Here is a 25,801-nt window from a genome sequence, read left to right on the forward strand (position 1 = left end):
TAATTTCCCCTAGCCGGTACAGAACTCCTGCTGAGACTTCGGACCCCCCCTGGCTCGGGGGACAGGAGGGCCGGCGGCCTATGCCAGTATATCCTGCAAAGTACCACTGTGCCCCGATTTGTGTGTTAACCATGTCCAGGCCAGGGAAAGGAGGTAAACGGTCCAAATTAAATTTTGAGATGTCTACGCAGGTCAAGAGTGGTGGTCCGGTGGGGGAGATGGAACAGACACCGGGCATAGGGCATGAAACAGATCCGGTGGCGGCCTTTCAGGACATTCAAGCTATGCTATTGCAGCTACAGTCCGGTATACAATCTTTGGACGGCAAGTGGCTACCCTGACTTGCAAGGTGGCCCACCTGCAGATCAGGTTGGACAAGCATGGAGAGAGGCTAGATGAGGCGGAGGGGCGCCTGACGGGGTAGAGGGTGTTGCAACAGCGGTCTCTGGGGAGATGCCAGAAGTCAGGAAAGCCCTGAGAGAGCTTCGGGAGAAGCAGGATGATCTCTAATCGAGATCCCACCGGAATAATATAAGAATTATCGGATTATTGGAGTCGACGGGTTAGAGATGTGGAATCACTGGTGGAGGAAATCCTGTGGGAAACCTTGGGCTCGGACGGCTTCTCCCCGCTCTGTGTTGGGGAGAGGGCCCATAGGATTCCCAGTGGCCGCAGACCGATTCTGGGAGCCCCACCTCGGCCGTTGATTGCCCGCCTCCTGAACTATAGGGATAGGGATGTGGCACTCCGGAAAGCTAGGGAGAAGGGCACTCTGTCCTATAAGGGGATGCGATTAAACTCTTCCCGGACTTCTCTGATAAAGGCAAGCGGCCAGGAAATCCTTTTTGGAAGTTGAGGTTGAGGGACAAAGGTCTGCAATATGCTATGTTATTTCCCGCCAAACTGCGTGTGGTCTATGAGGGGAAATCATTATTTTTTCAGTCTCTGGAGGAGGCCTCTTCTTTTCTTGACATGTTGCCGAGGTCTCCTAGATCGCGGATGGGGGAGGCCTGACACCTTTTGATATGGAAACGCATTAGTGATACTGCCGTCGTTTTAAACAGTTCATGATGGTTTTGGAGCAGAGACATCTATCCTGTTGGGGTGCGAAGGAGGGTTGGGCTTGTAGCTGACCCCTGAACGCAAGCTGTGTTTGAAAATGTTGGTGGATGTTGGGGTGCTGGGAAGTTGGGGACTCCGGCATGGGTGGGGGAGGGGCTTTCGCTGCAGGGGGTTGGGGGGGCCACCACTGACAAGTTGGGGAGGGTTGTTGGTAGAATGGGGAGGTAGGAGGGAGGACGGGGGGGGCGATGGTACGCATTGGGAGCTTGGGGCCCATGAGGTCTGTTGGAGTGGGGGGGGTGAGTGGTTTATCATTTTCAGATGGCGACAGTGCATTTAACAATCTGCCCAAATGCCGGAAAGTGGTGCAATATCTAGAACGGTATAGGATCGGGGTGGCCTTCCTTCAGGAGACCCATTTGACACCGGAATCTGAATCTAAGTTTGGTAGAAACTGGGGGTGTCATAGATATTTTTCTTCCTCCTACTCCTACTCCAGAGGTGTAGGTATTGTGGTACATAAATCGGTGGGGTTTCGGTTGGTCAAAGTGGTTAAAGACTCGGAGGGTAGGGTCTTGATAGTGCAGGGGGTTATCCAGGGGAGCCTATATACACTGATAAGTTATTAAGGTCCTAACCAAGATACCATAGAACCCCTAGATTGGATAGAGCGGCAGTTGGGGACGCTTGCTGAGGGGGAAATTGTCTGGGCTGGGGACTTCAACTCCATATTGGATGCATCCCTAGATAGAACGGGGAGCGCTATGCGCTCAGGCAACACAACTTCCATTAAACTACTTGGTATGTGCCCAGTGTGGGATATTGAAGACATTTGGAGAGTGAGGAATCCGGGAGTGAGCCAATACACTCACTACTCGGTACCGCGGCTCGACTAGAATATTTTCTACTATCACAGGCAGTTATGGGTCGATCACTGTGGTGGGTATTCCAGCCCGCACTCTGTCGGACCATGCTCCAGTTTTGTTGTCGCTCCGTTTGGAGGGTCGGGATAAGGTGAGGCGCCCCTGGAGGTTTAAGAGTGAAGCACTCACGGATACGGTCTTTAAGGAGTAATTGACGAAAGCCATAGATGCATATTTTGAGATTAATGATGGATCGGTGTCATCGGCTGGTGTCTTATGGGAGGGATTTAAGTGTGTGATCAAGGGGGAATGTATAGCCAAGGAGTTGGGAACCCTGAAAAAGCTGCGGAACGAGCTGGCTGATATAGAGGGGGGAACTACTGGTGTTACAGGAGGGGACTCCCGTGCCAGATAGGGTTCAACAAGGGGCCATCAAGCAGAAGCTGCAGGAATATCCGGTATTAGTGCAGAGGGAAATCAAATATATGTGGGATAAAGCGGCTCCCCGGAAGTATGGTGAGGGGCAGGCCCCGGGAAGGTCACTTGCTAAGCTAACACGATTGGACGGGCGGGATAATAAGGTGACGGTGATCGCGGATGGGAATGGGGTTGAACATTACGATGACGAGGGCATTGCCCATGAATTCGAGGAATTTTATGGCCACCTGTACTCCTCACAATTGACGGCGTCACAAGAGGTGCTGGAGGCGTTTCTTGATGAGGTGGGGCTATATTGGTGCTCAGAGGAGCAGGGGGCGGGGCTGAATGGGCGAGTGACACTAGAAGAGGTGGTGGATGCTATTAAATCTCTACCGGGCGGGAAATCTCCTGGCCCTGACGGCTTCACAGCCGAATTCTATAAATGCTATGTAGAAAAGTTGGCTCCGCGTTTGCTGCTGATGTACCAGGAGGCAGTTTCCAGGGGGCGCTTACCAGATACACTTAGAGAAGCTGTTGTGGTCGTACTTCTGAAACCTGGGAAACCGGAAGGGGATTGTTCCTCATATCACCCAATTTCACTTATAAATCTTGATAATAAGATCTTGGCGAAGTTATAGCGAGACGGTGGCGCCGCTGATGCCCACTCTGGTGAGGGCGGATCAGGCGGGGTTCATTCCTGGTCGGTCGACCTCTTTTGGTTTGCGGAGGATGTTTGGCTTGATGTCGGCGTTGCCAGCGGAAGACCCGGTGGTGGCAGTTCTGTTAGATGCCACCAAGGCATTTGATTCTGTTGAATGGCTGTTTCTATTTACTGTTTTACGGAAACTGGGCCTGGGCGAGTTCTTTATATCCTTGGTGTCATTCCTATATACTAAACCGGTAGCTAGGGTGAGGGTGAATGGGTGGAACACCAGGGCATTGCCGCTTGAACGGGGGACACGCCAGGGTTGCCCGCTATCCCCTTTGCTCTTCACCCTGGCGATAGAGCCCTGGGTGGAGTGGGTTCGGGAGTTTCATTTACAGCGTGGGGTTCAGCTACACTCATAAAGTGGTTATATTGTTATATGCGGACAATATGGTCCCAGCTGTAAGGCGAACGTATACATTGAGTGCGGGGCCCGGCGGCGGCACAAAGCAGCACCTTAGTTTCGCTGCGAACCTGGGCAGACTGCAAGTAGAGACTGGGACGCCAGGTACCTGTGCAGGGAAGCGCTCTCCGGGGAAGTTCTGTACGAACACACTAGGGGCTGGAAGATACGTGGCCCAAGAGTAGCGGTGGGCAATGGATTATAAGCAGTGGATGTGAATCACTGCAGCATCCACGGCGGAGAGGAACAGCCTCTGAGAGAACTGTATTGATAGAGGCTGTTATGGGACATAAGCGCTGGGGACATTAAATGGCCACAGCCCATTTATGTGGGCAGGGTAGCGGCAGGACCAGTAACACTGGGCACCTGACGCCAGAATCGGGCCCTTGGCTCAACATCCAGCAGAGGGACACGTGGGAGTCCATCACACGGAGCTGGAACCCCTAGACACTGCACTATAGGAAGCTGGCACACTAGCAGAACTACCCCAGGCACATAAGAGATGCTGAGGGCATAACCCAGGGCACAACTTGAAACGAGGGTCCCGCTGGAGCTTATCCTGGAAAGTAACACCTTCTGCTGAGGGCAGCCAGGGCTGTAACATCACCCAAATAGGACCACGGGCCCCGGGGGCACAGACAGTGACCTGAAACATTGGCTGTTGGGGCACAAGCATAACGAGAGGCGATGGCGCTCAAGTACGTGGGAGGACACAACCCACTCCAGTCGCGGACTGACAGGGCGTAGGGACCCCCACTGCGGCTTCCCCCAAGGGCCACTGCTGACTAACGAGGTGACCCTGAGGAGCTGAGGGCCATAAACCAGGGTGCCCACGGAGAAACACACAACTTCAAGATGGCCTCCAAACAGGCTAAAACAAAGGGCAAACAACCCACGCTGGACGAGTATGCCAGAAACGCCGGTCATGGCAGAAGGAGCCAGGAGCAAGGAGAGGACCCCCATCACGGGCCCTGGCGGCACGAGCAAAGATCAGGGAATCCTGGAAGCGATAGCAGACCTGAAACTGGCGTGGGAGACCAAACTGGAATCGGCCATGCTCAAATTGAAGGCGGCGCTAGAACTCAAAGTAGGTGCGGTGCAAGAAGAGGTGAACCTCCTCAGGCAAGATGTCAGAACGCACAGGCAAATTAAAAAAAGAAGTGGCCCCGAACACAGCCGCAAGTGAGTCCCACAAAGCAGAGATCCACCTCCTTGAGCAGCACGTGAGTAACTTGGAAAACATAGCGGAGGGACGGGCCCGGAGGAATAATGTCCGCATCGTGCGTCTGCCGGAAGGAGCAGAGGGACCAAACCCCACGGAATATATCGAAACAATGCTGCCACAGGAAATAACCGGGGACGGGGGGTGCTGACCCAAGGATTCGCTGTGGAACGGGCGCACAGGGCCCTGACAAGAAGGCCACCACCAGGAGCCCCCCAAGGACTGGGAGAAAATCCTAGAGCACTTCCGGAAGGGAGGAACGATACAGAGGGCATCGGCATACATAACGGCACACCCGGATTACACACTGCTGGTACAAAGAAGACGCATGAACTATGGCTTGGTGAAAAGAAGACTGCGGGAAGCAGGCTATAAATTCATGTTGATATACCTGGCAAAACTGAAGGTGTACCACAAAAACAGGGCACTGTTCTTCGACACCCCGGAGGATGCGTCTGAGTGGCTAGATAAACAGAGCTGTCTGCTGGAATCTGGTATCCAGAAGGAAGACGGTGCAGATAAGTAGATGGAAGTCTGCAGCGTTAACGGTTCAGCAGACTCAGACAGTGGGACTTGAATATAAGATAGGGCTATGGTTGCTGGGACAGGTGCAATAAAGGCCATACGAATATGATCCTTGGGGCACGGGAACATAGTGCTAAACCTAGGAGCCGAAGGGAGCCTGCTCCCATACCCCCGTAAATATACTAGGTAGGTGACCAGTAGACCGGTGACACCCTGCTGGGAACCTGATCACGGCATACCGAGTGAGGACCAAATGCGGGGGAGCCCGAGATCCAGGGATGGAGCTGGGCACCAGTTGGGGACAGGTAGGAAGGAGGGTGGGATGGGAAAGTGTGCTGTGAATGTAGTTATAGGGGCAGGGGGGGAGGGTTAGTTGGGGTGTTATTGTATTTGGGAGGGGTACAAGCCCATATTCATGCCAAACGAGACAGAAGAGAGGAACAAAGAGGGAGGGATAGGGGACAAACCATGCATGGCGATGGGAAGTCTTAGAATTGTCACCTGGAACGTGAGAGGCCTAAACAGTTATCTGAAGAGGAACAAAGTAATAATGTACCCGGGAAGGCTGAGAGTGGACATAGCGCTGCTACAGGAAACCCACCTCATTAGAGAGAAACTGGAGGTGGTAAAGAAGTAGTAGAAAGGGACCACCATAGGAGCGACATATTCTGCTTACGCTAGGGGGGTGGTTACCTGGGTTGCACCTCATGTGCCATTCCAGATGCTGCAGGCCACAGCAGAACGGATGGGAGGATGGTACTGATGCGGGGGTTGCTGGAGAATAGAGAAGTGAGCATTATAAATATCTATGCCACCAATCAAGACACAGTGGCTTATTTCAGTGCTCTATACGACAAAATTAGTCACCACCTGGGGAGCGTGATTATATGGGGAGGGGATTTTAACTGCACGTTATACCCTAAAATGGATAGGTCGGATGATAAACTAAATAGGCCCTGTTGAGAGATTTTGGACTAGAGGATATCTGGAGACAGCAACACACGAAGGATAGGCATTACTCGCACTACGCTGCCTGCCCCGCATGGCCTGTATACGAGATTGGATTATATTTTTGTCGCTTCAGAACTCGTAGGGGAAATGATAGTACACTCGCCTTGTATTCTGAGCCTATCGGACCACTACCCCTTTGCCTTTGAGTGGAGACACCAGCCTCCCAGAGCGAGGATCCCGACATGGAGGCTCCGGGCTGAATCCCTGCAGGACTCAGTATTCCGAGAGGACTTAAGGAGATTATTGAGTACTTTGACATTAACACAGGGAGTGTGCAGTTGTGCAGTCAGAGGGAAACCTATGGGAGGCGTTTAAAGTGGTGGTAAGAGGGGCGGCCATCTCCAAATCCAGAGGGCTCAAAGGGGCATAGAGCGTGAGCTCCAAGAGACGGAGAAGAAACTGGAAGAAATGATGCAGAAGGAGGGCACCTCACAGGAGGATGCTGAACAGGTGAGCTTACTATAACAAACTAGTAGGGAGCACTGGGATAGACTATGTAAATTGAATGATAAAAAATATATTGAAAGGCAACATGGAGGGGAGATAAACCTGGAAGGCTGCTAGCATGGCTATATAAAAATGAGACACCGAGACCAGTTGCCAGAGAGATAAAGGGAGAGGAAGGTCTGATCTGAGACTCCCAAGAGGGAGTAAACGAGGGGTCCTTAGTTTCTATAAACGCCTCTATGAGGACCCGAGGGAGGAGACGGGACGAGAGATTCAGGGAACACTGGAAGATATAGGGCTACCCAAATTAAACGAAGAACAGGAAAACCTGGACGCCCCACTCACAATAGAGGAATTGGAGACAGTGGTTCTGAACCTACCCACATGCAAAGCCCTGGGGTCGGACGGGCTCCCTAGTGACTTCTATAAAACATAAGCATGAATTACTCTCCCTCCTCCCCCCTCCCCCCCCCCCCGCTGCTGGCCATAGTCAACGAAGCATTTGAGAAAGGAAGGCTGCCGGAGTCTCTGAGAGGTGGTGATTATACCGCTACTAAAGACAGGCAAGCCTACCACAGATTGTGGATGATATAGACCCCTATCCATGCTGAACCAAGTCAGCAAAATTCTAACGGCAGTGCTGGCAAACACTCAAAAGGGTAATTGGTAAACTCATACACCCTGATCAAACAGGCTATGTTCCTGGCAGGAACATATCAGACAACCACAGGAGACTGCATCACATTATAGAACAGACAGAGACGGACCCAGGCGAAATGGCTATAGTCTCGCTGGACGCAATAAAAGCCTTTGACTCAGTGAGGAAGCCGTGGTTGTTTGCGGCCCTAAAAGAATATAAGATGGGATCAGGGTACCAGAGGTCAAAACTGGCACGATAATCTCTAATAAATGGCAGCTTGGTAGGGGCACTAGACGGGGCTGAAACTGGTCATCCATGCTTTACATCCTGGCATTAGAACGATTAGCGATCTGTCTCAGATAACAGTACGGGGAGATGGGTATCCATACGAAGGGGGGGGCCGCACCTGATATCATTGTACGCCGATGATTTATTGCTGTACTTGCGCTTCCCAGAGGAAAACTTACAGTATGTCCTGGAAGTGATGGACCACTATGCGACCCTTTCCCCCTGGGGTGATATAGAGGGGCCCCGCACAGGAGCCTACCTGTTTTACCGATACCCTGGCGGACCAGGACATTTAGATACCTGGGGATTAACATATATCATATGGCTGCGAACACAAATACAATACGGAAAGGGCAGTGGAAGGCATCAGGAGTAGTATGGGGTTCTGGGCGAAGCTCCCCCTGGCCATGATGGGAAGGGCGGCTCTGATCAAGATGGTGGTTCTGCCCATGCTTTTACTTTTTTTGACGAACATCGCATACATGCTCCCGAAACGCTTTTTCACGAAGCTCCATAGCCTGTGCAGGGGCTTCCTGTGGCATAATTCCAGGAACAGGGTGGCCCTTTGGAAGCTGCAGAACCCATGTGAGAAGGGGGGCATAAACCTACCGAACTTCGAGATCTACTACCTGGCGGGACAGCTCCAGTATGTAGTGAGGTGGCTGTCCGATGAAGAGATTGCCAAGGCCAGGCTGTTGAGCAAGGATTCCGCTCCATTCTTCATGAGAGGTCTGGTGTGGCTGCCTCAATCGGAGAGTCAAGGTAGTGCGAGATTGCTGCAACTCGGTCGGAAAATGTGGTGCAGAGCATAGCAATTGGCAGGGAATCCGACCCCAAGCTCCCCGCAGGTGCCGCTTGTGGCGCTATGCGGGGAGGATATGCAAATGATGAAAATGATCCACAAATACTGGGAACCGATGGGCCTGGCGACCCTCGGGGACATATGGAAGGAGGGGGAGGTACTACACTTCCAGAAGATAATGGAGGACACCGGGGTACACAGAGGGCAACACATTACATATACAAGAATTATTAAGCGGCTGCGAGGAAGGTGGCCTGGGGCAGAACTAGCGGAACAACCCGATAGTCATTGAGACGATGTACGATACTTCGGAGGGCGGGCACGAAATATCCCGAATTTATGATCTATTGATGACTAGGGTGGGCAAGGAGTTGCTCCAACTGAGGCGGGACTGGGAGGAGGAGGAGGCGGGAGAACCCTTGTTAGAGGGACAATAAGAGAGGGCCCAGAGGTATCATAAAAAGGTATCCCGGAACACGAGGCTGCAGCAGATCCAGTTATGTCACCCACAGTTCATATGACTTCTAGCAGAATTGCTAGGTTTTGAAGCTCAGTGATACAGAAGTGCCCCAGGTGTGGGGAGGTGGAGGCTGGGTTGATCTACATGCTCTGGTCATGTTCGGAGGTGGGTAGGTTCTGGTTGGAGGTCCAGCAACGTCTGTCCCAGAAGGGGATTCAGTTGGAGGTGGAGTCGGGATGGGCATGCATGCTGGGGGGCTTTGTCAGACCACGCAACCTGAGGCACATCAGTAAGATCAAAGAGTTGGCATACATCTTGGCCAAACGGAGGATTGCAATGGGCTGGAAAGCAGCCCAAAGACCCAGAAAAGAGGTATGGTGGGCCGACCTCCTGAAATGGGGAGAGGCGGAGACGGCGGCATGGTGGGAAGCTGTTAACAGGAGAGGGGAGGAGAAGGTGGGACCCCTGATAGAGTGGAGACAACTAGTGGCAACAATGGTGGGACTCCCTAAGGCTGAATTTAGCGAAGATGACACGCCTGAGAACAATAAGGGGGACAAACCCTAAGGAATGTATTTTGAGGTATTGAACGAAGGGCTCCAGTTAAGGGGGGAGGACTGATGCAAAACATGTGGAAATAATGATGCAATGCATATATGCAAATGTCCTACATGTTGGTAAAGTTGGTGTGTTTATAAAACAATAACGTTTTTTTTTAAAAAAACTCTTACTGCTGTTTTCTCTTGGGTCTTGCAATCTCAGAGCAAATTGCATTAAATTGGGCACAAGAGGCTGCACAGGAATTGTGGACACAGTGGCACTGTTAATTGTAGATGTAAATGAAGGCTTTTGACACAAACTGCCACTTTTGATTGAGTTAAAGGCATGTGAAAAAGTAGACCACGAACGAAGGGGGAGTGTTGAAGATGTATGAAAGATGCCTTGGAGTTGTGAATCCGCCATCAACACCTTACCAATAACTCCATTTGAAAGCGCAGCAGGTTTATCCAAATTGACAACCACTGCTGCTAAGCACAGTTTTTGGTGGACCCGATAACGTCTTTCTTCGTGGTGTCGTACTTTGTTTAAGTGGTATGCTTTGATTGTGTGGCGATGGAATGAAATGAGGAGCTATACCATGAGGTATTCTTTAATTCCTAGTTGTAATGATCAAAATCATGTGTGTTGGTATAAAGAAGTGTGCATTTCTTCCCTCAGCCCCAGATGTCGACTGCCATCATCAACCTTGGACCCTCGGCGAACCCTAAGTAAGTACCTGTGTTATCTGCGGGTTGTTTTCCACATTCAACAAATCAGTTAAGCGACTGTCCTGATTTGACAGTACCACTCCTCAGTTATATTAGGCTGATCCTACTTATCTTGAAGGTCGAATATAAGATACAAGAACAATAACTTGGTGGATTTAGCATTTTCTTGGTGGGTGCAATATAGAGGACCTCCAGGCCACAGGATGGGATTTCACGATCAGCAGGGACTTGTGAATACATGTTGAGTTTGAACTCTCCCAGCTCTCGGGAAAAATTGTAGTGAAGGCAGACTTGGGGAGAAGTGCTCAACGTGCTAAGTGTATAAAAAGTCACATTCTGAATCCTCTGCAGGTGGAACAAAAGCTCGGCCAGAGACCCAAGTTTTCAAGTCCAGTCTAGACAAGACAGTCCTATATATTTAGGACTTTGTGAGGAAATAATAGGTAGGCGAGCCAAGACTCCGTTATTTTACTTTAAATAAATAGGACTACACTAGAAGGTGTACAGTGACTTTTAAGGATGAGGTCACCAGGGATTAAAACAGTTTTTATAATATTGGGACAGGCACATATACAATTAAGCAAAAATATGCAATGAAACAGACTTGCTGGTGCGTTTGTTACTGAAACCTTGATTTTTCTGTAGTTAATAATAAACCTCTGGACCTTGATCGAATATAAGCAGTCTATTAGTTTATGCAAAGTTGCTTGCTATCTGTTGCTTTGACGAACTGGATGGAGGTGTGTAATGGAAGTCCGGAGTCCATTTGTGCACATCAGTTTTAATCTCAACCTCCATCATTAGGTTGGTTAGAGTGGCAAAGGATTTGAACCTTCTAGAACAACACGATCTGCAATTGAGGGGGAAGATATACATATTAGGACTGGCACAGTGTGGGACTCTTAAGTATGACCCGATTTTATTTTAAAGATTTTCCTTGAATATACCAACCTGTTTGAAGGATTTTTGGGGACTGGGATGGTCAATGGTGTCAAATAATATTGCTTCTGCAGAGACAAAGATTTGCTTCGTCTATCTAACTTCAATCTCCATTCAGAGTTTGTTGAATATCGGTGCTGTGACCAATGTCATGATCTAGAATGACCTGGATACAGTGGTTCATAGTGTTCCTCACCAGGTTGTAGTTGCTTGGGCACTGAGCACTCCAGCAGCTGGGACAGAAGGGAGATGGGACTAACATTGTTTGGTTCATTTGTTTAACATGGGGACTTTGAGGAGTGGAGGCCATATAACTGGGACTAAACCTGTGTGGAAAGAGGAAATGGAAATGTAGAATTCCTTTTTGGTGCAGAAAGCCATTAGCTCAAAACATTGAGGGACATGGGCTGTTTAGGGAAAGAGAACTTTTCTAGTTGTATTCATGACCAACTACACAGCAATGGGTGTTGCCAGAGTCCACTGTGCAATGCTCCCAGCTGTCCCACTTTCTGTAGTATGTCAAGCTTTGAAGTAATGTACATCTGCCAGTGTCTGATATTATCTTGCAAGTATCAATTCGGTATTGGCTTTTTTGTTTAAGCTCTGCATTTAGAGAGTTCAGCCCTAAAATCCCAATTGATCAGGCCCTCACTGTGATTCTACAGAAATCTAATTCCCCCGAATCAACAGTCCACTCCTAGGACTTCTGACATTTAGATGTTTGACTCCTGCTTCCATTCATCAGTTTGTTGTGAATCCTACTGCCCAGTTTTGTGGCCATTGAATCCTCCTCCACTGTTTCTCAGTCTTGTGAATTTTTGGGTAACAAGCTTGAACTGTTGCCAACGGGGTATCCCTTTTTCAGCATGATCCTTGATTGCTGAGAGCATGTTTCATTCATTCTTTATTTTTGTTTGTTTTTTACAGTGCCAAGCCAACCGATTTTGACTTCTTAAGAGTCATCGGAAAAGGAAGCTTTGGAAAAGTAAGTTTTCATAATGTTAAGGTAGAGCAAGATCAAAGGGGAAAGAACAGAGTACTTGGTTGACAATTCACCAAAGGTCCAATATGTCAGTGTAGTAAGGTGGTATCCCACTTACGAATGAGCCCAGATACCTGAAACACGAAACATTTTCCTTAAAATATTCATCTTTTGAAAGATCTTTTTATGGGGAAAGATGACATCTAGTATGCCATTTCTTACAAGAAAACTAAGCCGGAGGATATGGAAGGTAGAAAAAGTAATTTTGTTAAATCCAACTTTTACTTGCACCTGAAGGAGCAGATTCATGCATCCTGTTTACTGGTGACAATTTGTGGCATTTGTAAGTTGTGCAATCCAGATACTGCCAAAGCAACATCAATGGAGGTTATGATTTTTATTAAATTCAGAGAACAATTTGAGTGACTGCTCTAAAATATGATTATACTATATTGATTTGAGTTCCCTGAACTGAAAGCCAAAAGTAGATTCTATTCCAAAAGATGCCTTCAGTGAGTTGGTTCCCTGGCCAGTTGTCCACTGGAGTATCTCGAGGGAACCATCAGCAACTGCCTATCGAGCACTGTTCCTAGGCCAAGCAAGTCAAACCAGGTCTGATAATGCAATTCAGTATCTGATGCATTGGTTACACAATCCTCACTTCCTAGAGTACTCTCCATGGCGATGAAAACCCTGATGGATATAGCACCACCATTCTGCCAACGCGATGGCATAGTAAAAGGAAAATGTTCCTACTTCGCTGCAGGCCATATTAGGAGATATAACGTATAAAAGGTAAGTAATGATTACAGGTAGTGTGAGGAAGAGACTGCTAAACGTGTTTTCAATGATGACTAAGATGTGCAACATCCACCTCGGCTGATGAAAGCGCACCCCGCCCTTTCGATTAAACCCAACACCACATTTTCTCCTTGCAGTGATGGGAATTGACAGGGCAGAAATACATTCTGATGATCCTACACATACACAAGCAGTGTGAGGGGCCTCTGATCTCTAGGACTAATACTGGAATTTAGCTGCATTAAAAAATGATTGGTCCATACAGTACCTACGGAGTCCCCATTGGGATCACTGTAGTCCTATGACTGATGTGCTAGTAACTGCAAAGTTTACGTTAATATAGATTTCTGTAAATTCCCTCTTGGATGCTGGGGTCTCCCAGAGGAACCCTCAGGTTCTAGTACGTGACGAGAGTACCAGAACCTAAAGTGAGAATCTGTTTTGTTTCTCAATTCTTGTGTTCTTAACCTTGAAGGATCAGAGAGTCACGTTTTGATCCTCTTCCTGGTTTTCTGTGGCTAAAATATAACATTAAAAGCAATGGGAGATTCCTAGGTCGAGATGCTTTGAATCTGGTGGGTGAACAACCAGGATATTCTTGAGCACCCAAGATGCAAAGCGTATACACATTGGGCGTGTACTTTTAAAATACTGGTTTACTTCATCACTCAATGCTTGATGTAACAAGTGGGGGTGTATGTTCTGGACACCTTGATATATAAACTAAAGATTATTTTTCTACAGCAGATTTGATTGAAATGTGTCTATTTCACCAACTTCAATTCTTGCCCTCTTCTCACAGGTGCTTCTGGCCAAATGTAAGAATGATGGTAACTTTTATGCCGTAAAAGTGCTGCAAAAGAAGACTATCCTGAAGAAGAAAGAGGTAAAAGCTTCCCTGCTCACCACATGTTGGGGATTGATTGTTTATTTATATAATGCCTCTACACATTGTGTTTCAAAGTGCTTCAAGGCAGGGGAGGGAGCAAGGGAAAAATACAATTAACATTCTTACAAGGCCTTGAGACGTTCGAAATGTGAAATAACTATCATACTAGGCCTAGAGAAATTTCAGATAGCGCAAGAACTATGACAAAGATGAGGAGAAGGAGGAGTGTGGGGGGGGGGGTAGGAGGTGAGACAGACAAGCAACTAACGTACTAGGCCTGACGACATTTCTGGTAGAGCCGGAGAATTGACAAGAGGGGCAGGGAGCAGAGGGAGGAGGAGGAGAGGAACAAAACAAGCGACTATCGTAATAGGCCTGACGACATTTCAGATAGTGCTGGGGGGAGAGAACAAGGTGGGAGGATGGGGAGAAACAAACAGCTACTATCATACTAGCTCAGATGACATTTTGAGTAAGTGCAATAATATGGGAAGGGGAAGGGGGTTAAGGGGAAAGATAGTGAGAGGAGGAGAAGACTGAGAAGCCGGTGAGTGTGGTGAAAGAGGAGGCACGCAGAGGGGTGGGGGCAGGCAAACAGACAGGCAAACAGTGATCTGAAATATAAAGCGGGGGGCAGCGCAAATGACACAGCAAATAGGCATAAAAAACAGTCAGAATTGAACTAGGCTAAATGCATAAAACGCAGCCAGGATTGAATGGTAACCTGGAAACCGAGGCTAGCAATGGGTGCAAAAATGCAGTGCAATCAGACGTGTCAACAAGGGAGACCAGCAAAGAAGGAAACAGTCGGAGGGCCTCATTACGAGTTTGGAGGCAGCCATGCCATGAGCCATTCCGACTTTGATGGCCCGGTATTTCCCCATTCAGGGAACCCGGTCAATCCGCATTCCCATTTGAGCCCCATAGGGCCCGTTGTTAGCATGCTAGTTCCCTCGCGGGACCCGCAAAGGACGTCTGGTCTGACCAGACGTCCAGAGCGGGTCCCGCAAGGGAACCTCGTAATAGGGCAGAATGGGTTGAACGGCACCGGCACCATTACCGGCGCCGTTAAACCCATTCCACCAGGGTCATAATGAGGCCCAGAGTGTAGAAGCATGTCCAGAGGAGGGAATTAACCCATACTTATGTAGGTGTGCTATGGAAGTCCACATTTCTTAGTATGGTGAGGTAGCAGCAGAATGGAAGTTCAGGTGTAGGGGTGATGTGAAAGTACCACAAGTAGCGTTCTGGTAGTGGACAGGGAGCAGACGGGGGCCTTTGTTGTAATAGCCGGCTCCGCCTCACAGTTGCTATGATTGGCTTAAAAGCCATGTACAACCAAAGGCAAGGGGAGCAGGGCCTGGCAAACCAAGACCAGTGCAGAAAAATGCAGCATAATGGAAGGCTGGAAAACAGTGAGGCAAGGTTGCAAGTTGCATGGGATGAGGTGGTGCAAAGAGCAGAAAAAACACTCACTGCTCTATTTCTGGATTCCTCATGTGTTTCGAATGCATCAAATTTAAAAGTTAAATCTTCAGAAAAGTTGTGCACCGCAGTGTGTTGCCAATGAATGAAGCTTAGTCATTAGGCTTACCCCAGAGTGATAATTGAGCTGTGGCAGACATGGTAAGGCATCAGGGAAGCCTCTCGTGTCTTGTGCATCCCAGGTGAAATGAAGGGGGAGACATTTACACAGCAGTCCGAGAGGCTTGAGAACAGCTATTCTAATTGTAGTACAGAGGATTCAAAAAATTATAAACTAATCTCTCTATTGCAGATCATTCTTTGCATTACTCAGGAGAAGACTGTGGATATGTACAGTTGGGGCCAATAGATTACACAAACGCGGACACTACACAGGTATGCTGTGCAAGTGTGAGGAAGGAGGAGACTGACACACAGGTGGCATGTGTGGGGTTATATGCTTTTATTTGAGAAGAATATAAAGAGAAAACCTAGCTTGCCCTAATTCTAAGAGGGGGTTCCCTGCCTCAACTAAAGCACTAATGGATCCGTCAGGATGCCTTAGAGCGGTGAACTCTAAATTACTATGTCAAAATGTCCCATAAGCTTGTAACTATACTGTTGCACCAAGGATCTTGGTCCCGGAGAAAGACTCCCTCTTCCTGGACTGGCTGGCACAGTTAGGTTCACCAGTAGGGGGAATTAATCCCTTCCCCATGTCTTTCTTGGATTAACACCTGTGGGAATGACTCTTCCCCATGGCCTTTCTTAGGCTTTGTTTTACAGTTGACAGAACCAGGGGGAATGACTCCCTTTCAATTCACAACACCAGGGGCAATGGCACCCTTCCCCTGGGCTTTCTCATAAAGCAAAGATCCAATTGTGATGAGGGTCTGAGATCCAGATTTCTCATCTTCCACCTGGAGTACTCAATATACTCTCCTGTCAAGTACTATGGTGCAGGTAATGGTTAGCAATCTCCTTTTCTTGTGGGCGCGGTCCCAGACCCGTTATTCTGTATGACTTGGTTTTTGCAGACCTGGTTCACTCACTTGCCAGGTACTACCACTTTCAATATGCTTTCTCTTACTGTCTGCTTCAACAGTGGTATGCAATCAACCACTGTGCTGAGGAAGATGACTCCTGAGGAACTCTTTATTATAGTTATCTTACTGCAGCAAGGGACTCTCTGACTTATATTTGCGATCTCAGGGTTCCGGTCCTTGACCTTTCCCTGGTGGACAGGGGTATGACTTTTCCCACTGAAGTGAGGGGCTTCTCCTCTATCGCATTCAGTCTCTGGGTTAAGGTCCTTGACCCTTCCATGGTGGCCAGTGTGCTTGGTTCTTGCCAAAACACTGTGACAAGGGGAGGAGAATTTGCCCACCTCCCTGTGTCCTCTCCGGATCATTTGTGCAGCCCCTTATCTCTTCTGGGTGCCTGGCACATCCCTGGGTCTTCCTGGGACACCGGAGCATCTGCAGAGCTTCTGTAGTTCAATGTTATCACTGTGGAAGTGTCGTTTCGCTTGCCGCCTCGCGGTCTCCTGCTCAGACAACTCCTTTCTAGACCAGCTGGCTCCAGTGGGTGTATTTACACAGCGTTCCAGCATTCTTTTGTGGTTGCTTCTCCACGGCCCTGGGCCTCGTCTCTCTGCACTCTGTTGACTTTCTGGGCATCCCAGTCCCTCTCCACTTAAAGTAGTTTGTCAGTTTTTATTTTGGTCTCTTCCTGCCCATGCTTACGTGGAAGACTATACCGCTGTTGCAGGTTTGTGGGAACTAGTGTCATGCCTCTGTGCCTCATCTTCATCTCAGTACCTATCGCGCAAGTGTTAGGTGAGGGGGAACTGGGTGTTATAATGTGCTCTCCACGGATAGTCGTCCCTAGTTCCTCCCCAGAAGATCTGCCCGCTGAGTAACACCCCAGGGTAAAAGCCTCACCTCCTTGGCTTCATTACAGGGGCTCACCCTAGGGAAGAAGGGACAACATCATGGGATTCGTCACAGCTGACATAAATATTCTTTACTACATAGTAGAAGTTCAAATAAGCACTTTAGGTTTAGAACCATGCAATCAAAACTGAGAAGATAAATAAAATAGTAAAGGGATTTACGGTAGACCCGTCCACTCATCTAGGTAAATGCAAGACCTAAGCAAACTGTTGGCAAACTTCAAACATATTTCTAATGGGTGCTGAGTTGTTCCTAGACGTAAGTTATATGTAAGAGTCCTTTTCAAAATCAATTTGCCTGAACATGAGCTGACTCAGTATTCCCCACAACCTCAAAGAGCCAATTTTAGATAAAGCCCCAAGTTAAATCGGGTACATATAGTGTAGGACAAAGGGGTACCACACCGGTACATTTGGCTACTCATTTTGTTGTTGTGGAAATGACTGCATCCAAGGTAATGCCACAACTAAATTTCAGGTGCCACCAGTTTACCTCCCAACACATATGTAGGTTTATGGAGCAACCCTGGGACCAATACGATGTGCTTAAAAAGCATTACTGTTCTGGTAGCTTTAAGGGCTATTTGGACAGATCAACACCAAAAGAGTTGCAGTGATAGGGGGACTCCGCCCAAGATTCCTCGGATTACAAAAATAGTGCAGCCAGCAAAAGGTTTAGAGGATCAAATAAGTCGGTCCAGAGAATCTCAAAAGTGGAATGATACCCTAATATTATGGCAGGCACCTGGAGAAAGTTGGTGCTTGGATGTCTTTTCCCATCAATGTTCTTTGTTCTGCCTTGATTCTTTTCATGGTTAGATTCCAGGGTGAATAGGGGTTTTCAACCTAGATCCAAATCATTAGATCACCTCTCACCAAAATTGATTTTGAAACCCTTGCTTATTTCTTGGATCTTCCGTTTGCAAGAGGACCCTCCGGTAATGCTGCCTGGCTTTACAAATGCACATTGCATGTTACGTGAAAGATGAACTCCCTCCCTTTCCTCTTCTGTGTGCTTTATTCATTCCCCTTTCACACTGGAAATGCTAGACTCTGTCATTCCTGACAGTTTGTTTGGCAATCCAGACTCATTTCTCTGGGATTTGTCAGAGGATGGTGAAATGGAACCTGGCAAATAAGCCCTTATGCTTGAGCACAGCTCAAACTCCTCATTGTGACAGGGTCAGGGACTTGACTCTGTTGTGGGGTGGTAGAGGTTGTTTGGACAGCAACCCCTCCCAACCTTGGGTAGGCAGCCTTACCAGTTAATGGCAGGGTGAGGGAGTTTAGAGGGTCCAAAACCCCTATATGTGCCTTAGTTATTGATTCTTGTGCCAGTGTCAATCGCCCAATGCCTAGTGCCCTCAGTTCTGGCGTGAGGTTTCTTTGCTTTGGACAGTTGGAGAAAGCAGACTGCTCCAATACAGATTCTGACACTTCGGCACCTGTAAAAAGGGAGAAGTATTATTCCACATAGCTCTGAGCGGGCGGAATGTTGAACCAGTATACAAAGGAGAAAATCAGAGACTTTTCACATCGCTGTGCACCAACGGGGTGGGGGCAAGAGGGACTTGCATAGTGTTGCATTTTGGTAGCTAGGCAAAATCAGGGAAAGGCGGGACAAGAGTGTCTGACGGGCAACATTCGGAACAATACCAAGAGCGTGTTTGTAGCACAGGATACCCTTAGGAAATCTGCAGACAGGTAAGAGCTTGACCATCAGGACGTCGCATCGTAGAGAAGAAAGGTTAGGCAGTAGGTGTCACCGATCTGTAGGACTCACTTTAATATTGGGTGCCAGGGTTAGGGTAGAAGGAACCCCAGGAAGTTGAGGGACCAGTTGGAAGCACCCATTAGTCAAGCCTACCTGCACTCTTGAACACTGTAAAGTACATTATTAAGTGCTATTAATAAAAACCCTTGAACCATCTATCAGACTCTTCAGATTATTAAGGCCCTCAATGACATTACAAAAGCAAGCACTGGTTAATGGCACTTTTTAAAAGGAATATGAGCCATCATTCCCCAAAGGTACAGTCTTGGGAATCTAGTAAATAACGCTTTTTTGTGCCAGAAACTGAAGTCCTGGGAAAAATGCGTGTTATCAGCGCTAGAATCCTTTCTTTGAGGTCAGCAGTCTGCTTTCATCCATCAGCAAGGACTCATCGACCCAAATGACCACCAACACCCCCTCAATCCCCATTTTGGGTCCCAATGTTTGCTGAACAAGAAACCTATTGCTGCTGCTCTCATCTTCTTGCCTTTGCCCTTTTCCTACTTCCTCAGAGCATTGTGGAGTCCACTTGCTGGGGCATAATGCTTCAACTTGCAGACACGCCTCTGAGCTGTGCGACTACTATGGTGAGGTTTGGCACGACACAAAAGCTGAGTTACATGGACTTGAGGTGGTAATTGGCTCTTTTGTCTTGGCAAATATTTTAGTGTTGCAACCCTATGAAAATATTATTTTTCATGTAGACAAAGATCAGTTATACGGTTACAACTGTATACATGTAAGCTTTTAAATCCTCACTAATTACCTTATTACCCCAATGCCTGCGGAATCATGGAGATCTTGTATCCTTATTGATGGAGCAAATATGTCTACTATAGATCCAGTAAATGGAAGCAAATAAATACAAGGTGCACATTTTATGCATATCACTGAACAGTAGAGAAGACTTTGAGATCTCTATTCCCCGAGCGGTGGAATGCTGCTGCATTGAATACATACTGATGTTAGATAATGAAAGGACAAAGGTAACCATGTCTGCAGGTGCTTATTTGTGTTTAGTATCTGAGAGTCCAGGGTAGTGTGTCCCCTCCTTTTAGTATTATTCAGGGGCTCCTGAGGAGGGTTTCAAAAGGGGAGGGTTGTCGGTAGCAGCTCTCCGGGCCTTCTAGTAGGTGCACGTGTAGTTGTCCTGGTCCACTCATGTAGTTTCCTGTAACAGTTCTCCAGCATGGGGTCTGGCATGGATTCACATGCTTGTGAATATTCCCCGTCAGGCTGGGAATCCTTGGTAAAGAAAAAATCAGTTTCATTTCTAAACTGTAACCAATCACTGGTCTCTGGGTCATACTGCCCCAGCCAATGACTGCCCTCTACCTAAGCCCCTCCTCTGGCAGCCATCTTCAGGTTTTTACCACACGTTCAAGTGTTGGGAGTCCTTGTGCTTTAGCTCTCAAGCTTTTACTGCGTTTTGCATTTTATCGAAGAGTTTACTCTTATATTTTCGGTCAATCGAGACTCTAGCTCCACCGATTCTACTCCCGATCAGCGGGGACCCGTTTTAAGAACTTTCTACGCCCCTCAAGGGCATCTTTTCGTCGAGTTTCCACTTCTCTGAGGATTCCAGAAGATCTTTGAGGCCTACCCCGTGTGGTCATGGCCAAGGACAAAGGAAGCATGACGCCTGTTGGACCCAAGCTGTTCAGCAGCTGCCCTGGATGCGGGCTACAAAACGTCTTTGAGGATGAGCACTCTCGGTGCCTCTACTGCCTTCATTATGACAAATCGCATGTGGTGCGTTTTGTAAGAACATGTCCGAATGGACAAGGAGGGATCGTCCTACTCGATTCACCAACTGGCTGGAGGGGAAGAGCCCAGCAGCAGGTCAGAAGAGGAAGAAGTCAGAGCGGTCTTCTAAGACCTTTGCGGGCGCACTGGCAACGGGGGCTCAACAAAAGGCAAAGCATCGCGAGTCAGCGGGCACCCGGAGTGCCAATCGGTCGGGCTCCTTGGCTGCCAGGCAGGGCGTATTATCACCGACGCCATCAACCACGAGCCAACGCTCTGGCTCGGGGAAGAGGAAATCGGAGAACCCGGTTAAGCTTCGGGAGAAGTCCCGGTCGAACCCGATGGAGACAGCCACGGGGGAGCGAGGTGGTGACCCTCCCCCCAAGGTGAAGGCCTCATGCGCGCCCAAAGCTGCGAAGGCCCTGATTCACCCACCTAAGGCCTCGATCGAGGGAGTCGTGGCGGCCCTGGCGAAGCCTGCAGAGGCTATCTCAGTGGAGACGACCTCTGCGCCTCGAGTTTTCCCGCCACCGCGGAGGGAATCCTCTTTTCAGCCTATCGATAAGACCCCCATGAAACCCCGGGTGGAGAAAGAGGTGGGGGGGGGTGGTAGCCATTACGGACACAGATAACACCTCTGAAGATGAACTGGCTGGCGTTGCAAAGATCCTGGACAAGAAGTTCGAGGAGGTCTGGTCCTACGGGAGGGATCCCGAAGAGGCAGATGAAGAAAGCGACGGCGGTGCCGACGAGGAACCGCGGGCCATGGAGGGGACGGAGTATCCTACTCCCCAACCGTTGCAGCCGGTGCCTATGCCACAAGACAACTCAGGAGCGATCTTGATGGCTATTCAGGCCTTGTGTACGGAGATTAGGACAAGGTTGCCCTTACTCCCAGCAGACAATCCAGCGGAGCCTGGACTGTCGGGAAGCCCACTGAGCAAGCGGAGGAGAACTCCTCCCCCCTCCTCCTTTACAGCCTTCACAGCGTTTACATCCTTTGCAGCCTTCGCAGCCTTCACCCCCTTCCCCTACTCCAAGGGATGAGACGGGAACTTAGACAGCGATGACGCGGACGGATGACGACGGAATGGACCATCCATCACCACCCGCTCGGGCCTTCCCTCCTGACAAAATTGGCTCCTTCCACGCCATGATCACCAGGGCATCTGAGCTCTTCTAGCTCTGCCCCAAAGAGCAGAAGAAGGAAGGTTTCCTCTACCACCGGCGGGAGGCCAAGAGGAAGACGGTCCTCTCAGTTCCGTTACTGGACAACATCTGGGACGAGGGGCTGGTGCTCCTGAAGAACCCGTCCATGGCTCCTGCTAAGAGAGCGGTACGAGAAGAAGTACCGGGTCCCGGACTCTGCCCCCATGTGCCTCAGGGCACAGCCATCCCCGGATTCAGTCGTCTCTGCGGCGGCCAAGAAGAAAGCAGCCGGGGCGACGACTTCAACTTCCCTGCTGGGCGACGAGGGAAAGAAACTAGATGCCATGGGGACAGCGGGTCATCTCGTCAGCGGCGACGACTACTATTAAAGCGGCCAAGGCCCTCGTGATTGTAGCACGCTACGACATGGAGCTGTGGTTTAAGATCGCTCCCCTGCTGGACTTCCTCCCGGACGACAAGAGGGCTGAGGCCCTGGAAATCCGACAGGAAGGCGAGGTGGCTTCGGACCACGCCATTACGGTGGCCACGGACATCGCTGACACCAGCTTTCGCCAGATGGGCAACAGCGTTTGCCTTCGCCGGCGCGGCTTGCTCAAGGCCACCGACTTCCGCCAGGACATGCAGACCAGGGTTCTGGACATGCCCTTTGACGGGAACAACCTGTTCGGCAAGACAGTGGACGAGTCACTGCAGGCCATCAAGGCGGACACCGAGACGGTTTGGGCCTTGGGTGTTCTACAATGATGGCCGTCCTTTCGGAACTCCGGAGGCAAGCAAGGTGCCTCCAAAGGATTCGGTGGCAGTTCATCGTACCGCCAAGCGGCCCGCTCCTCGTCTCAGGAAGCCTACAGATGACGCGGCAAGACAGGAGGATCTCGTCGTCGCCAAGGAGGCCAAGGCAGCAAGACAGCGGCCAAGCAGGACTGAACCGGCAGTGGCATCGGGCCCCCACCCAAGCACCCCGGTGGGAGGCCGCCTGGCGAAATTAATCAGCGTGTGGGAGTCCATCTCCACTGACCATTGGGTGCTAGATGCCCTGGCCCGCGGGCACACCCTGGAAATTCAGAGAAGGTGTCCCCACATACCACCCGTGGCCAGGAAGGAAAACCACATCCCACAACTACTTCTGGCGGTACGAGCAATGCTAAGGAAGGGAGCCATAGAACTCGTCTCAAAAAGGCCCAGGGGCTCCGGAGTGTACTTGCGGTACTTCCTTGTCCGGATGAAGACCAGCAGGTGGCGACCCATCCTGGACCTTCGTCTAAACATGTACATAAAGGCTCAGAAATTCCAGATGGTCACCCTCCAGCACGTGCTGGGACAGCTGGAGGGAGGCGATTTCCTATCATCGCTGAACTTGGAGGATGCCTACTTCCACGTCCCCATTCTAAAGGGACATCGCAAATTCCTATGATTCGTGGTCCAGGGGCAGCACTACCAGTTCAAAGCCCTTCCCTTCAGATTGAAATCAGTGTCCAGGGTATTCACCAAGTGTCTGGCACCAGTGGCGGCTCGACTGCATCTGCAGGGGATTCACGTCTACCCCTACCTGGACGACTGGCTTATCCGAGCAAAGTCAAGAGAACTCGCCGCCAATCACACAGTTAAGACCGTCCAACTGCTCGCGGATCTGGGATTCTCGATCAACTTCACAAAATCCCACTTGGTACCGTCGCAAGTCACCCTGTTCCTGGGAGCCAGGCTCGACACAGTGGCGCAATTGGCTTTGCTGTCAGAGGAAAGGACGAAGGCCTTCCTGGGCAAGGTACAACAGCTGTTGACCATGGAGGTGGTCAGGGTGAGGTCCATTAAGCCCCTACTCGGCATGATGACCTCGTGCATCTACCTCTTGCACCTATGCAGGCTGCGATGCGACCACTGCAGGAGTTCGACACCCGTTGGATGCAAGCGGCGGGCAGTTTCGAGGACCGGCACTCACTCGACGAGACTTTCCGCCAAGTGATCCAGTGGTGGGGCACCTACGTGCATCTAGTGGCGGGCATGGACTGCCAGACCCTGGCACATCATGAAACTGTGACGATGGACGCCTCCCTGGAGGGATGGGGAGCGCACACCGGAGATCTCCATGCAAGAGCCTTTGGCTCCTGGAGGAGAGGTCTCTGCACATCAATGTCCTAGAGCTCCGAGCCGTGTTCTGGGCCCTCAGGTCGTTCCTTCTGTCCCTCCAGGGCAAGGTGATAAGGATCTTCACCGACAACACCACCACAATGTTCTACATCCGGAAGCATGGGGGCACCAGATCCCCAGCCATATCCAAGGAAGCGCAGGATCTGCGGCACTGGGCCGTTGCACAGGGGATGTTTCTGGTACCCTTCCTCCTGGCAGGAATAAAGAACACGATCACCGACTCACTCAGCAGGGAGCTGCGCTCGTGCCATGAGTGGGAGCTGCGGCAGGATCAAGTGGATCTTCTATTCCAACGATAGGTCGATCTGGGGATTGCCCCATTTGCGACGACGACGAACGCCAAGTGCCGGAGTTTCACCAGCAGGTTTCCCCAGCTGGGGAGCATGGGCGATGCCTTCTCGTTCCCCTGGTACGGCCTATTCCTGTATGCGTTCCCGCCGTTGCTGCTGCGACTCATCAGTCAACTCAGACGGTCCCAGTGCAGGATGATCCTCGTTGCACCGGCGTGGCCGAGGCAGATTTGGTTCCCAGACCTTCTGGACATGTCAGCGCCCCCCCCAGTCAAACTGCCGACGGACGCTGATCTTATCGCCAGAGAAGGAGACGCCATCCTCCACCACGACCCAGGGTCCCTGAACCTGCAGTCCTGGCTCCTTCAGCACTAGAGTCTGGAGGGTACGATATCCCGTCAGACTGCAAGGAGGTGCTTGCATAGGCCAGGGCATCCTCGACTATCAAGTGCTATGGACACAAATGGAAGAGGTTCTCTGTCTGGTGCCGTGTACAGAAGATTAACCCTCTGTGGATTACGGCCCCTCAAGTGCTGCCGTACTTGCTATCGCTGGCCAAGGTGGGGCTGGCGCATGTCTCCAAGATTCATCTGGCGGCTATCTCCCACTACACCAGGACTCCGGTGCTCACGTCGCTATGGTCCCATCGCCTGGTGAAGGAGTTCATGAAAAGTCTTCCCGCCGCTGAAGGCCCTGGCCCCGGCATGGGAGTTTAACGTGGTGCTGACTAGGCTCATGGGGATGCCATTCGGCACCGTTGAAGACAGTGTTTCTTGTGGCCATCACCTCCGCACGACAAGTGGGAGAGATCCAGGCCCTCTCCTGTAAACCTCCATACCTGACATTCCACGAGACGAGGGTGGTGCTGAGGACGCACCCCTCCTTCATGCCCAAGGTGCCGTCCGACTTCCATCTCAACAAGCCCTTGGTGTAACCTGTTTTCTTCCTGCCGCCTTAGTCGCCGGCTGAGAGGACTTTGCACTAGCTGGATGTAGCTAGAGCGCTGAAGTTCTACGTGGACCGCATGAAGAGCCTTCGGAAGACATCGCAACTGTTTGAACTTTGGACCTGTGAACCAAGGGAAGGCCCTCTCCAAGGCTTCCATTTCCAGATGGCTCTCCGGCTGCACCATGCACCGTCACCGGTTGGCAAACCGACCGTTGCCCGGCCGTCCGAGAGCCCATTCGACCAGAGCAATCGCTGCTACTACGGCGTTCCTGTCTGGTGTGCCCCTGCCGAACATCTGCAGGGTTGCTATGTGGAGGTCGACGCACACCTTCACAAGATTGTACTGCGTCGACCGTGATTCCAGGGAGGAGTACAGGGTCGGCCAAGCAGACCTGCACAACCTGTTCGCCTGAAGGTGGGCCTGGTGAGGAGGTAAGAGTTGCTTAATGTTGAGTTGATCAAATGCTTAATGTTGAGCCTTGCCACCTCCCGTGGTTGTACATGTGTGTACTGCTATGTATTCTTGTATTCATGAGCATGTGCATCCATGCCAGACCCCATGCTGGAGAAGAAACAAGT

At 50.1% G+C, this 25,801-nt stretch overlaps 1 protein-coding gene across 5 annotated transcripts in view; it reads left to right on the top strand.

The window, feature by feature from the left end:
• SGK2 (serum/glucocorticoid regulated kinase 2) overlaps nt 1–25,801 on the top strand; it is a 536,387-nt gene that overhangs the window by 288,609 nt on the left and 221,977 nt on the right. For all 5 annotated transcript variants that reach the window (XM_069652333.1, XM_069652338.1, XM_069652336.1 and 2 more), the window contains 3 exons: nt 10,068–10,117; nt 11,984–12,041; nt 13,642–13,725. In XM_069652333.1, the coding sequence (XP_069508434.1) occupies nt 10,068–10,117; nt 11,984–12,041; nt 13,642–13,725 (192 nt within the window). The remainder of the gene's footprint in view (nt 1–10,067; nt 10,118–11,983; nt 12,042–13,641; nt 13,726–25,801) is intronic.

This window comes from Ambystoma mexicanum, chromosome 3p (genome assembly GCF_040938575.1).
Source record: "Ambystoma mexicanum isolate Mex_15411 chromosome 3p, UKY_AmexF1_1, whole genome shotgun sequence".
NCBI classification, from domain to species: domain Eukaryota; kingdom Metazoa; phylum Chordata; class Amphibia; order Caudata; family Ambystomatidae; genus Ambystoma; species Ambystoma mexicanum.